The sequence below is a fragment of the Trichomycterus rosablanca genome, chromosome 12 (genome assembly GCF_030014385.1).
Source record: "Trichomycterus rosablanca isolate fTriRos1 chromosome 12, fTriRos1.hap1, whole genome shotgun sequence".
In the NCBI taxonomy this organism is placed as follows: Eukaryota; Metazoa; Chordata; class Actinopteri; order Siluriformes; family Trichomycteridae; genus Trichomycterus; species Trichomycterus rosablanca.
In genome coordinates, this window is record NC_085999.1 from 23,333,690 (window position 1) to 23,346,725 (window position 13,036).

A 13,036-nucleotide genomic window follows, 5' to 3' on the forward strand; every position below is an offset into this window, starting at 1 on the left:
TTTACACACTTATGATTTGTCCTAATGATTAGAAGCACTGAGTTCTGAGTCTCATTTTTTATGGTTAATATCCAGCACATTTCAGTGCTTGGGTGGTGCAGTGACCTAATAAACTAGGGTGGAGCAGCAATAGATTACGATAGCCCACTACTTCTGGGATCCAGGCTTAATACCACACGATGGATTAGAGTCTTGTCTGGGGTGTGTTCCTGCATTTTGCCAAGTGATTCCAAAGAAACTAGACACACTGCAACCCTGACCAGGATAAAGCAGTGGTAAAGCATGAAACCAAAATGGTTATTCTGGTGGAACAGTAGTCTAACACAGTTTAAACCTTAATATGATCAGTTCACTTCAGAGCCAGTAGGTCGTCTCAAACAGAAGAATGGCAGATGGGTATCCACCTCCTTGATGCTGCAACAGTGACTCCTACTGTCTGTCTGGCCAAGATATGGGCACGGGCAAGGAGAAAAAATGTTTTTCTTTGTATGGAATTATACTGTCTGTAAAGATCCAGGAACGTCTGGTGAAAAGAAGCTGTCAGTGGATGTATACGTATTGGAAGGGGATGTGCAATGTGCAATTGTGACTAAATCTGGAGAAATAGGGGAGGGGCAGATGATAAATAAAGTGATTACTAAAAGGATTGTTAGTTACAGCCCCACTAAGAACTAAAAATATGTCTTTTTACATCTAATGGTTGGTTTTATAGTACAAAGTGAATCCCTGAAGACACTCAGAAAACATTCAGCATGTTGTAAGGAAAAGACGAGGTTGCCACATGGCCCAGTCCTGTCTTAAAGGAATGGCAACTTCCTCAGTAGGCAGACAGAAGACTCTCCAGCTGGCTTCTGGAAATCAGCTGCTCTGGTTATCACAGACGGTCTGGTTAGTATCAGTCGGAGAGTGAAAGACGTGTGGAGTCTCTGTGGTTTATTGAAGGCACAGTGGACCTGAAGCTCAGGCAGTATAATTCCAGACAGTCACACAGCATGCCCTTACTCCCAACACACACCGTTGGCTGAAATGGGTGGGGCAGAGGCGGGGTCTGGGAAAGAAAGGCAGAGCTAGGAGAGATGGGTCAAGGCCAAGACATTATGCTGGTGGTCTGAGTAGGAGGGAATTTTGGAAGTAAAAGGAGAAGACTGGAATGTTGGCGAGTCAGGAGAATGCTGGTAGAAATGAGAGGGAGGAGAGTAAAAACAGATAAGAAAGCAGAATGAATCTGAGAGTGGAAGATCAGAAAGAACCCGAGAAAAAGCACTCTCTTCAGAACATGCCATTAATCTAATGACCTGACATGAATCTCTGCCACACTGGATCCTAAGCAGCTTATCTCTGAAGGCTTTTTGCCTGAAGTTTTTGATGGTAAATAGGACCAGTGTTCAGTTCAATGCCACATCCCATCTTTGGGTTTTATAATCTTGTGTTTATGTTGCAGAAAAATCTATGCAAATTTCAATCATGATATGTTGGTTTAAAGTAAAATAAAAAAAGTATCTGAACACCTCTTAAGGGTCAGGACATCATGCCGGTGGTCTGAGTAGGAGAGGATTTTGGAGGTTTTAGAAGATTGGAGAATGTAATGTAGTGAATCAGGGGCATGTTTGTAAAAATGAGATCTGTCGTACGACAGAGGCGTCGCCCCAAGTGGATGGTGTCATGCAAAAAGCAGAAAATGCCAGATTAATTAGGAACATGCTATGTCTAAATTTAAAAATGATCTCAGTTGTTTGTTAAATGTCTTGTAATTGTTGTTCCTGTTGTTTTCGGGTTGTCCTGCAACACTATTTAATTAAAAGGTTGCCAAATGGCCCAGTCCTGTCTTAAAGGAATGGCAACTTCCTCAAAAGACAGACAGAAGACTCTCCAGCTGGCTTCTACAGGGTCAGGACATCATGCTGGTGGTCTAAGTAGGACAGGATTTTGGAGGTTTTCGAAGATAGGAGATTGGAAGGTGGTAAATCAGGGGCATTTTTGTAAAAATGAGATTTTTTTGTACGACAGAGGCGTCACCCCAAGCGGTAGGTGTCGTGTTGTTTGTTAAATGTCTTGTAACTCTTGTTCCTGTTGCTTTTCGGGTTGTCCTGCAACTCTTTTTAATGAAGTCATGGCTTCTGCAACATCTTAAGTGGCATAACCTATGGATATACAATTGCTTGTACTGGAACTTCAGTACTGTACTGTTAGCTTTTGCCATCCAGCTACATATCAAGCCCTCACAGTTAAAGATCAGATGGGATCAAAAACCAAGAACAAGGAGAACTTCGATCAGAAAGAGCCCAAGGTTTTCAAAAGACAGCAGAAAGAGAAGCAAAGCAAATCACACACCTTTGAACTAACCACGTCTACCAGGTCTGATTATGAAACTGATTTGCAAGCACATGGAGAGTGCCATGCTGCTCAGAAAAGCCCATCAACAATTGATTGGTTGCAGCAGATGCATACAAGGCTTCGGAACCAAAGATACATACCTCACTTTATGAACATGGCCTTTGCTTTCAGAACATCAGACTAGGACAAACAATAAAGGTAAAAAAAGAAGATACCAGGATGTTCAAAAACAGTCCAATCAAATTCCTCCCTCAATATTCCAGGAACACACACAGCGACCCTCTCCCAAACAGCCTGAGAAGCAGCACCATGACAAGCACCATTACCACCAAAACACAGCCTCTCATACTCATACACACACACACACATTACGGCACCACCTGAATCCAGCCAAGCCAAGCAACAATGCATGGACTGCAGGACTTACCTCTTCTCTGCTTGACTGCCACCAGGACCCCTAGGGAAAGCTTCGATGCTCACAGTGGCCTGACCTGCGGGCGGACTGATGAGTGCAGGGCCTACAGCCCATGCAGGCTGGAACTGTACAAGGAGAGAGAAGCACAGGGTGATGCTCATCGCAACATAAAGCCAGTTGGAACTTCAATTGGGAATATGAATTCAAACGTTTAGTACATTTTGAGCAACTTTTGCATGAACTTTAGCCAGAAAATCTGCATTTCTATCAGGTAAAGTTTAAACAAGCATGACAGAACACTGAGAACCTTTTGACTTCTACACACAAAACTGATCCAGAACTATCCAGAGCTATGCTATGCTTCATATGACACCCAACCCCACCACTACTCGACTTTTGCCATGAATTTTGCTCGCCGACTGGTCCTCGCTAGATGTGGCAGCTCGGAAGCAACTCGGCGTTCGCTCAGGGCTCAGAAATCGGCTCTCAATCATTATGTGTGAACTGTTCAACGACTCGATACGAGCGGCTCGCCGATCGCTCACAGACTCAAGAAAAATATCTAGCATGCTAAATATCTGGACCAGTCGGTGACTCAAAATCATGTAGTGTTGAAGGTGTTGCGAGCAGGTTGTAACTGTTATGAACGCAAAATACAGAAGGGAAACCCTGGGGAGGAGTTGTAAATGTGTGGAACAGAGGCATATGTAGTTTCTATTAGAATACATCGGCACACACAAGCTTTATAGTGTTTGTGACTTATCGTCCACGCCAAACCATAATACCAACGTTGCATTGCAAAAAATATTTTACTTCCAACGCTCACTGCAGAACAGAACAGACGATTAATCCTTGCTGGCCGCGTATCAAAACCCAGTCCTTTACCCAGATTTATTTATTTTTCCTACTTGCTTTTACGCTACACATAAGCGAACAAACAACTTTGATCGCTCGCTTATTGTTGACGTGCATTTTTGGACACGATATCAATAAACCCCTTCGTCACCTCTTGCATGTGTTTTTGTGACAAAACGTAGTTTGGGAGACCAGACTGACTTGTCTGCGATTCCTCCTGATGGTAGATTGTGTAGTGTGTGACCCCGTATCGCTGATTAATCGTGTAGTGTGAAAAAATCAACGAAGATTTCCGATTACAAGAGATCCAGTTGTGTAGTGTGAACTGTACAGTGATCTGAACAAGTTAAAAGTCGTAAAGTCGTATAGTGTGAACTTGGCATTAGGCTGCTGTGCTACCCGAGAACCCAAATAAAACTCTTGATACATATAACAGCTCACGTTCAACATAATTAAATACTCTTGGTTCTTATATTACTTATATGAATGACTCCATCCCTAAAAATCATCAAGCCATGGCCTGTTGTCCATTCCACTTAAGGCTACCAAACTCTGGAACTCACTCCCATAAAACTTAGATGACAGTCAGGTCTTTCAAATTCTTAAAACCCAACTTTTTTCCAGTCCTATCCTCTTAATCCTGCTCTGGTCCACAGTTTTTACAATTAGTATTATCAATTGTATTATTACTATTATAACCATCATTATTATTAGTAATATTATTATTTTCACCATTTTTATTATTATTATTTTATTATTATTATTATTATTATTATCATCATCATCATCATCATTAGTTAGACAAAGTGAGTGTTTATACCTGCGTCTCTTCACTAGAACATACTCCATTATTCCTGGAAAGAAATAGAAGAGCGTAACTCAGTATATATCACATGACTGATTACTTCATATGTTCCCAAAAGTATGTGGACACCTTATATAATAGGTCATTCATATGGACTTAGTCAGTAGGAGTAATTATTAATTTCTGAGTTGACCTGCCTGCACACAGGAACATGCACTGACCTGAGAAACCTAAAAGCTCCTGAAATTTGATAAGAATATGAAGGGAAACAGGAGGTCTCCATATAAACATAATATCTGTCTTAACGATTTCCCAGTACCCCCAACTCAACCCCCGAACAGACACAAACACGCAGACACACACGCAGACACACACATGCAGACACAAACACAGACACAGACACAAACACAGACACACACACAGAGACACAAACACAAATGGAGTAATTTAGCTGAAAAGTCTCCAATCATGAAGGCAATGTTGTGAAGCAGAACAGGAGCCTCTTACTCTGGGGATTTTAGTGGAGCTGTAGAGAAAAAGAATAACCGTTAGATCTTTAAAAGAACTTCACAGATCTTTAAAACATATTCTGGTCTGGATCTCAGTTTTACCTCTGCTCTGCATGGTTCTTCTGGAGTAGCGACGACTGGGCCGTCTCTCAAACGTGGTGGAACGCCGAGCTTTGTTAGCTTTCGTGGTCTGGTACTCTGTCTTCCCACTACAAAAAAACAATAACTGAATTAGGCGCTTGCACAAAACAAAGCCTGACACTGGCTGCTAGATAGAATGACATAAAATGATGTAAAATACACAAGCAAATGCAAACGTTTAGACAGTCCTGCTTAGATTTCATGTTTTGTTGAACTTTGGGAAATAAGCCAACACAGTGTCTACATTAGGGGTGGGCGATATGGCCCTAAAATAATATCACGATATTTCAGGTTATTTTTGCGATAACGATATTTTTGGCGATATAACAAAACACTGAAAAATATTTTATTTATTTCGAGAAAACGCTATTGCAAAAAATATATAATGTTCAGGTTTTATTTAGAATTAATATAAGTTAACACATTGTAAAAAAATGTAGGAAGTATGTAAGAATTACACACACTTTTCTTTATTTTGTCTTTCCAGTAAAAATAATGTAACATAATGTAATGGCGAAGTCAGACGATTTTCATAGGGGTGGCCAGACTGAGACCATTGCTCACACAGGGGTCGCACAGAAACTGATACTTTTTTTTATGTGGTCACTCATTTATTTACCTATACAGGCAGTGAGTGCCATGTAGAATTACATCACGAATACCTGCATACTAATAATAAACTTTTTTTCTCTATTTTCACTGACAAGTAAAAAAAAACAAAAGAAAATATAGCCTATAACCTTAACATTATGAGAAAGAATTTCAAAGATATTCCTTTGCAATACTTGATCATTTGGCTGCTAACTTGTGTGTAATTATGACACTCAGTTGAACCCCAGAACATGCCAGTGTGAATGCATGGAAAACACATTTTAATTTTCTTTTAACAATATGATACAGACTGACCAACACTATTAAGCCAAATGAGCATTGAAAATTGACTTTACTTTTAATAGCCTTCTACAATGCTGGAGCTTTTTAAAACGGAATATTTTCTTTTAAATAGAAGTGTTAGTTAACTGCTATTAAATTGTTTGGCGGATAACCGCCCAACCTGGCAACACTGGTACGCGCAGAGCCCGGTGGGCCTTTACTCGTAGCGCGCCACAATTACTACTAAGTACAGTAGTATTAGTACTAAGTAATAGTAGTACTACATCTGTGTTGGTGGTTGACATTATTGTTGAGAGTATTCCTGCACTGGTTGGTGGAGGTGCTCGGTTGAATTGCGTCCCTGTGTAACAGGGGCGGAGCCAGGGGGTGGCCAGTGGTGGCCATGGCCACCATAAATGAATCTTCGGCCACCCCTCCGGCCCCCCCATCACCGCTTTGCCGGCAACTTTTTTTGCGGAAGCATTTCTGCACGCAGGTGTTCTCACAGGGACGCAATTCAACAGCGCACCTCAAAGAAGTAGTTCTCCCCCAAAACCGTGCAGTAATACACGACATAAAGGTCAACCACCAACACAATTACAGAAGCAGTACTACATAGTGCTACTAGTACTGCGCGTTCCAGTGTTGCCAGATTGGGCGGTTATCCGCCTAATTGGGCGGATTTTGTTTGAAAACAATTTAATAGCAGTTAAATAACACTTCTATTTAAAAGAATATATTCCGTTTTAAGAAGCTCCAGCATTGTGGAAGGCTGTTAAAAGTAAAGACTATTTTCAATGCTGATTTGGCTTAATAGTGTTGGTCAGTCTGTATCATATTGTTGAAAGAAAATTTAAATTTGTTTTCCATGCATTCACACTAGCATGTTCTGGGGTTCAAATGAGTCTCATCATTACACACAAGTTGGCAGCCAAATGATAATGTATTGCAAAGGAATAGCTTTGAAATTCTTCCTCATAATGTTAAGGTTATAGGCTATATTCTGGTTTTTCACTTGTCAGGGAAAATGAAGAGAGAAAAAAAGCTTATTATTCTTCGTGATGTAATTCTACATGGCACTTACTGCCTGTATAGGTAAATGAGTGAGTGACCACATAAAAAAAGGTATCAGTTTCTGTGCCACCCCTGTGTGAGCAATGGTCTCAGTCTGGCCACCCCTATGGAAATTGTCTGGCTCCGCCACTGCTGTGTAAACCTGCGTGCAGAAATACTTCCGCAAAAAAGTTGCCGGCGGGTTTGGGTTGCCAAAGATTAATTTATGGTGGATTTGGAGTTTTTGGAACGAGCTCCTCCACCGCAGAGCCGCGTTCTGCCATACTCGTTACTGTACCCAAATGACCCACGTAACGAACGTACGCCATTTGCGTAGCTGTGTGACGTCATTACGTAAAGTACGCAGAATATCGCTTTTATCCCGACATGGTACTTTTTGTATCGCTTGAAAATTATACCGGTATTATCGTGAACGATACGATATAGCACACCCCTAGTCTACATAACAGTTTTTGACCACCGACACCACTATAATGTCCTCGTTTCCCCACTGGCTACTATTGTAGTGAAGTCTACACATTCCACAAAGTGTTAGCTAACTGCTTTGATCATTTACACGTTAAACCTTGTTACCCTCATACAGTACTGAAAGTAGGCCGTTACTTACTTCTACATTTTGTACCCTGACTTTTTTTTTTTGCATACTGATGCTTTACTTTTTTTGCCCCTCTCCATATCAAATTCTGGGTGAGTGACTGATCATGAGATTATATAAACTGCATTACTCAGGGTGCACTATGTAATGCTCACCTGGTTCTGTTTAAACTACAAGCCTAGTAAAAGACAAGTAAATGTTGCTGTGACTAACCAACTAACTAACATCAACTCAGAATGTAATACTAATAATGTACTGATCTGAGATGATTCACAGGCATGTGAGTAGGGGAAGTACTGGCACTTTTTCCTTACTTCAAGCACTGCCTTCACATAGCTGAAATGTTTATGACTGTAAGAAGAACTCCAAATAAAATAGCCTGAACTAATACAATCCTAGAATGCTAAATTTAAGCTGTACTGTGGACTGGCTGGGCACATAGACAGACCTAATCAGCTGTGTCTGGGGGTAGTGAGGTTACACAGGTTCCTTGCAGCCTCTGCTGGATGCTCAAGGCGTCTGCACTGATAGCAGCACATGACTCTCGATACGTGACACTGCTCTTTGAGAGACTAGCTAAAAGTCGAAAATGTAAATGTAAACCATCAGATTATTTGTGGGAAATTTGGTTTCTACACCTTTCTACAGTGCCGGCAGTTGTAGCCTAGTGGTTAAAGTACTGGACTAGTAATCGAAAGGTTGCTGGTTCAAGCCCCATCACTGCCAGGTTGCCACTGTTGGGCCCTTGAGCTAGGCCCTTAACCATTAAATGCTTAGACAAAATACTGTCAAAGGATAAAAGCGTCTGCTAAATGCCAAAAATGTAATAGTAAACCAGATTATTTGTGGGGAACTTGGTTCAGATAAGATTAGGAATTGTGGGGGTGCTGGAGTAGAATGTTGATCCTTATTCTCACTTCAAAGTACTGCAGGTCTCATTATCTATAACCTTTCGTCTTGATTTCTAAAGAAACCACATTAGGACAATCAGGTGTTGCTGGGAGAAGAAGGGTAAGATGAAAGCTTTTGTACCTGTATCTGAAGCGGGAACCCATGCGAATGAAGCCAGAGCGGGTGGAGCCTTTCTGGACTGGGCCACGCAGCCTGAAGAAAGCATGATGCTCCACTGCACACTTCCATAAATGCTTACAGGCCTTGGGGTGGTCCATACGAAATACAAAGGTGTGCTCCTGCTCTTTGCCCTGTAAGAGATTCCAAACATTTTAGGAACATTTAAACTTCTGTTTAATGGTATGAAAGGAAAAAATGAACAGAAAGAACAAACCCAAATCCAAAAAGTTGGGGCAGCAGGTGAATTACTTAATTTTATTGGACTTTGTAAATATTCAGTAATCTCTAAACAATGCCTGCAACTCATTCCAAAAATGGGGATGTGTTATAAAATAATAGTCTTAGTGGTCAGCGTCGCAGTGGATCCAGTGCCACACACTAAACAGGATGCAAATTTATCAGAGCACCACCATTACAAATTCACATGTTTACCGACACCTAGAGGCAACTTATGCTAAGTTCACACTAAACAACTTTCCAAGTCATCATACCGCTGTACAGTGCACAATACACAACTTGATCGGGAGTCTTTTAAGTCGTTGTGGTTTTCACACTGGACGACTGATCGGCAATAAGCAATAACACGAGGAATCTATCACCATGAGGAATCTCAGACGAGTCTATCTGGTCTTCCAAACTACGTTTTGTCACGAAAACACACGCGAGAAGTGTAGGAAAAATAAATGAATCTGGGTGAAGGACTGGGTTTGGCTACACGGTCAGCAGGGATTAATCATCTGTTCTGTAGAGAGAGTTGATGGTAAATAAATATTTTTTGCCATGCAACGTTGGTATGATGGTTTGGCGTGGATGATAAGTCACAAATATAAATTACATATACAGTGGGGCCAAAATGTATTTAGTCAACCATTGATTGTGCAAGTTCTCCTACTTAGAAAGATGAGAGAGGTCTGTAATTTTCATCATAGGTACACTTCAACTATGAGAGACAAAATGAGAAAAAAAATCCAGGAAATCACATTGTAGGATTTTTAAAGAATTTATTTGTAAATTATGGTGGAAAATAAGTATTTGGTCAATAACAAAAGTTCAACTCAATACTTTGTAACATAACCTTTGTTGGCAATGACAGAGGTCAAATGTTTCCTGTAAGTCTTCACCAAGTTTGCACACACTGTAGCTGGTATTTTGGCCCATTCCTCCATGCAGATCTCCTCTAGAGCAGTGATGTTTTGGGGCTGTTGCTGGGCAACACAGACTTTCAACTCCCTCCACAAATTATCTATGGGGTTGAGGTCTGGAGACTGGCTAGGCCACTCCAGGACCTTGAAATGCTTTTTACGGAGCCACTCCTTCGTTGCCCGAGCGGTGTGTTTGGGATCATTGTCATGCTGGAAGACCCAGCCACGTTCCATGCTTCACAGTAGGTATGGTGTTCTTAGGATGCAACTCAGCATTCTTCTTCCTCCAAACACGACGAGTCGAGTTTTTACCAAAAAGTTCCATTTTGGTTTCATCTGACCACATGATATTCTCCCAATCCTCTTCTGGATCATCCATATGCTCTCTGGCAAACATCAGACGGGCCTGGACATGTACTGGCTTAAGCAGGGGGACACGCCTGGCACTGCAGGATTTGAGTCCCTCTCGGCGTAGTGTGTTACTGATGGTAGCCTTTGTACTTTGGTCCCAGCTCTCTGCAGGTCATTCATCAGGTCCCTCCGTGTAGTTCTGGGATTTTTGCTCACCGTTCTCATGATCATTTTGACCCCACGGGATGAGATCTTGCGTGGGGCCCCAGATCGAGGGAGATTATCAATGGTCTTGTATGTATCCCATTTTCTTACAACTGCTCCCACAGTTGATTTATTCACACCAACCTGCTTGCCTATTGTAGATTCACTCTTCCTAGCCTGGTGCAGGTCTACAATTTTCTTCCTGGTGTCCTTCGACAGCTCTTTGGTCTTGGCCATGGTTGAGTTTGGAGTCTGACTGTTTGAGGCTGTGGACAGGTGTCTTTTATACAGATAACGAGGTCAAACAGGTGCCATTAATACAGGTAACGAGTGGAGGACAGAAGAGCTTCTTAAAGAAGAAGTTACAGGTCTGTGAGAGCCAGAAATCTTGCTTGTTTGTTATTGACCAAATACTTATTTTCCACCATAATTTACAAATAAATTCTTTAAAAATCCTACAATGTGATTTCCTGGATTTTTTTCATAGTTGAAGTGTACCTATGATGAAAATTACAGACCTCTCTCATCTTTCTAAGTAGGAGAACTTGCACAATCAGTGTCTGACTAAATACTTTTTGGCCCCACTGTACGTATAATCAGTTACATGCTGTGAACTGTGTGGCAGTTTAGGATAGGCCCTTTTCTGTTCTGGTTGGACAAGTTTGCTGTGGAGTGGCCAAGAGTCCTGACCACAACTTTATTAAACACCAAAAACATGGGAAAACATGCATAAATAAATAGAAAAAAAAGTCGCCCTGCGTTACCTGCTCGTCGTCCTCCACCACCACCAGTGTCAGCTTGTTCTTCTTAAAATCCAGTCGTGTGATCTTGGGCCTGAGAGAGGCCAGAAACACACACGTTTACATCCAAAAAGACACAAAGCCATTTAAATCATACTGTTCACATTAAAATACTCATCTCACCAAAAGAACAGTCCGATCTTGGTTTCACCCTCAAACACTAGGACCCCAGTGGGGGTCAGTCCCAAGCTGTACTCATTTCCGTCTCTGGCCTAAAGGCAGAAACAAATTTTTTTTCTGTTGTGTGATTTCAATGGATTTAGTTGAGACATGCAAGACACACTTTCTGGAATTTTAATTCAATACCCACATTCATGTGGGACACTTAACAGAGCGTGCTGTTGAAAGTGCATGCTTACTCTTCCCCTACCTTGACCATATGCATGTCCACCCCATACATCTCCAGCCATTTGGCCTTGTTTAGGTAGTTTACCTCAGCCTGGGCAGGCATCTGACCTCTAGAAGACAGCAGTACACAGTAGATGAAACAAATGAGATAAAATGTCTCTGTTTATTTAACTCCCCACTGCACTTGTGATTCCTGTCGTATGCACAACCTTTCTTTACAAGGTCAAGAAGAGGACTGCAGACTAGCAGACGGTTTCTCCAACATGACAGAAAACAGCATCAGATTTCTTATAACATGCTTTCCAAACATAAAGAACCACAATCTGTTCAGTTGTTTGAATTCATCCAGCAAAGCTTATAGCACTGCAAAGACCTGGAGACCTGGAGACTAAGGTCTTCGCAGAGGAGGGCTAGCAAATTGAGCTGCTTCATTCGATGCCACCATGACCGTCCTGGCACCATATAAATTGTTTATGCACACAAAAGAATGAGAACTGTACTTGAACATGTTTACATGGAAACTGCTACTTTCAACCTGATTTTCCAGTAGCTGAATCATTTTGGGGAGGTACCTAAGTTTCCCCTGGAGCAAGAACTACACTCAGGTGTTCAAGTACTTAGCTACCTATTTACCTTACTTGGCAACAATCCATCAAGAAGTGCACACTCCACTGAAACTTGTTGCAAACCTACATATTTTTAAACAGGCAACAAGATAATGCAATAGCTCATAAAACAGAGAAGTATGGACAGTGCACTCTAGACTACATATAGAGCACCAATACAGTGTAATTTACACCAATGTTTTGCGCACATTGTAAATCACATACAGTGGTACCTTGTAACTCAATGTCCCCTAAACTCGAAATCTTTGAAATTTGACGCCCTTCATTGAGAAATGTGTACCCTTAAACTCAACGTTTACCTTACCTCGACATGTGTGTGACTGCCGCCGTGTTCAGCACTCGGCTTGAGCGCTGAAGTAAAACGTCATCAAAGCGAGCATTTGAGACAAATCTGCATTTGTGTGGAATAACCATCAAATTCACTCTGAAAGTGTCCACATACATCTGTGTTTAGCTAGATTTTTCTTCAGTTTCACTTTTAAACTTGTATTATAGCTCAGGGTTCTGAGAAATCTAAAACGCTAAATCTAAGACGCAGAGAGTCTAAAACGCTTATCGTTAAAAAATGTATTAAATTATTAATTATTAATGTAAAAGTGACTTAATGTATTAAAAGAACGACATCGAAACACAAAATCTCTCTTAATTATTACTGCTCATAAGTTCTCTCCACTAATGAAATTCCACTTCCGTTTTAGTACGGTAAGTCACGTTAAGCTTTGTGCACCGGCACACTCCATACTAAATAATGGCACAGTCAGCACAAAAGCTATTGTGCCACTGCTCATGTGAATGTGCCTTCACTGAATGGAATACGGTATTCCAAGATGAAGCATCTCCACAATTAAGAAGCATAAGGAAACAATAAATAAGTAAAGGTAAAGTGCAGGTTG

At 41.2% G+C, this 13,036-nt stretch overlaps 1 protein-coding gene across 3 annotated transcripts in view; it reads right to left on the bottom strand.

Moving 5' to 3' along the window:
* The window catches only part of epb41l5 (erythrocyte membrane protein band 4.1 like 5), a 72,564-nt gene that overhangs the window by 27,147 nt on the left and 32,381 nt on the right, over positions 1-13,036 (bottom strand). For all 3 annotated transcript variants that reach the window (XM_063006622.1, XM_063006620.1, XM_063006621.1), the window contains exons 9-16: positions 11,540-11,627; positions 11,293-11,381; positions 11,134-11,203; positions 8,634-8,803; positions 5,021-5,127; positions 4,917-4,935; positions 4,425-4,458; positions 2,762-2,874 (exon numbers count right to left, since the gene is read on the bottom strand). In XM_063006622.1, the coding sequence (XP_062862692.1) occupies positions 2,762-2,874; positions 4,425-4,458; positions 4,917-4,935; positions 5,021-5,127; positions 8,634-8,803; positions 11,134-11,203; positions 11,293-11,381; positions 11,540-11,627 (690 nt within the window). The remainder of the gene's footprint in view (positions 1-2,761; positions 2,875-4,424; positions 4,459-4,916; positions 4,936-5,020; positions 5,128-8,633; positions 8,804-11,133; positions 11,204-11,292; positions 11,382-11,539; positions 11,628-13,036) is intronic.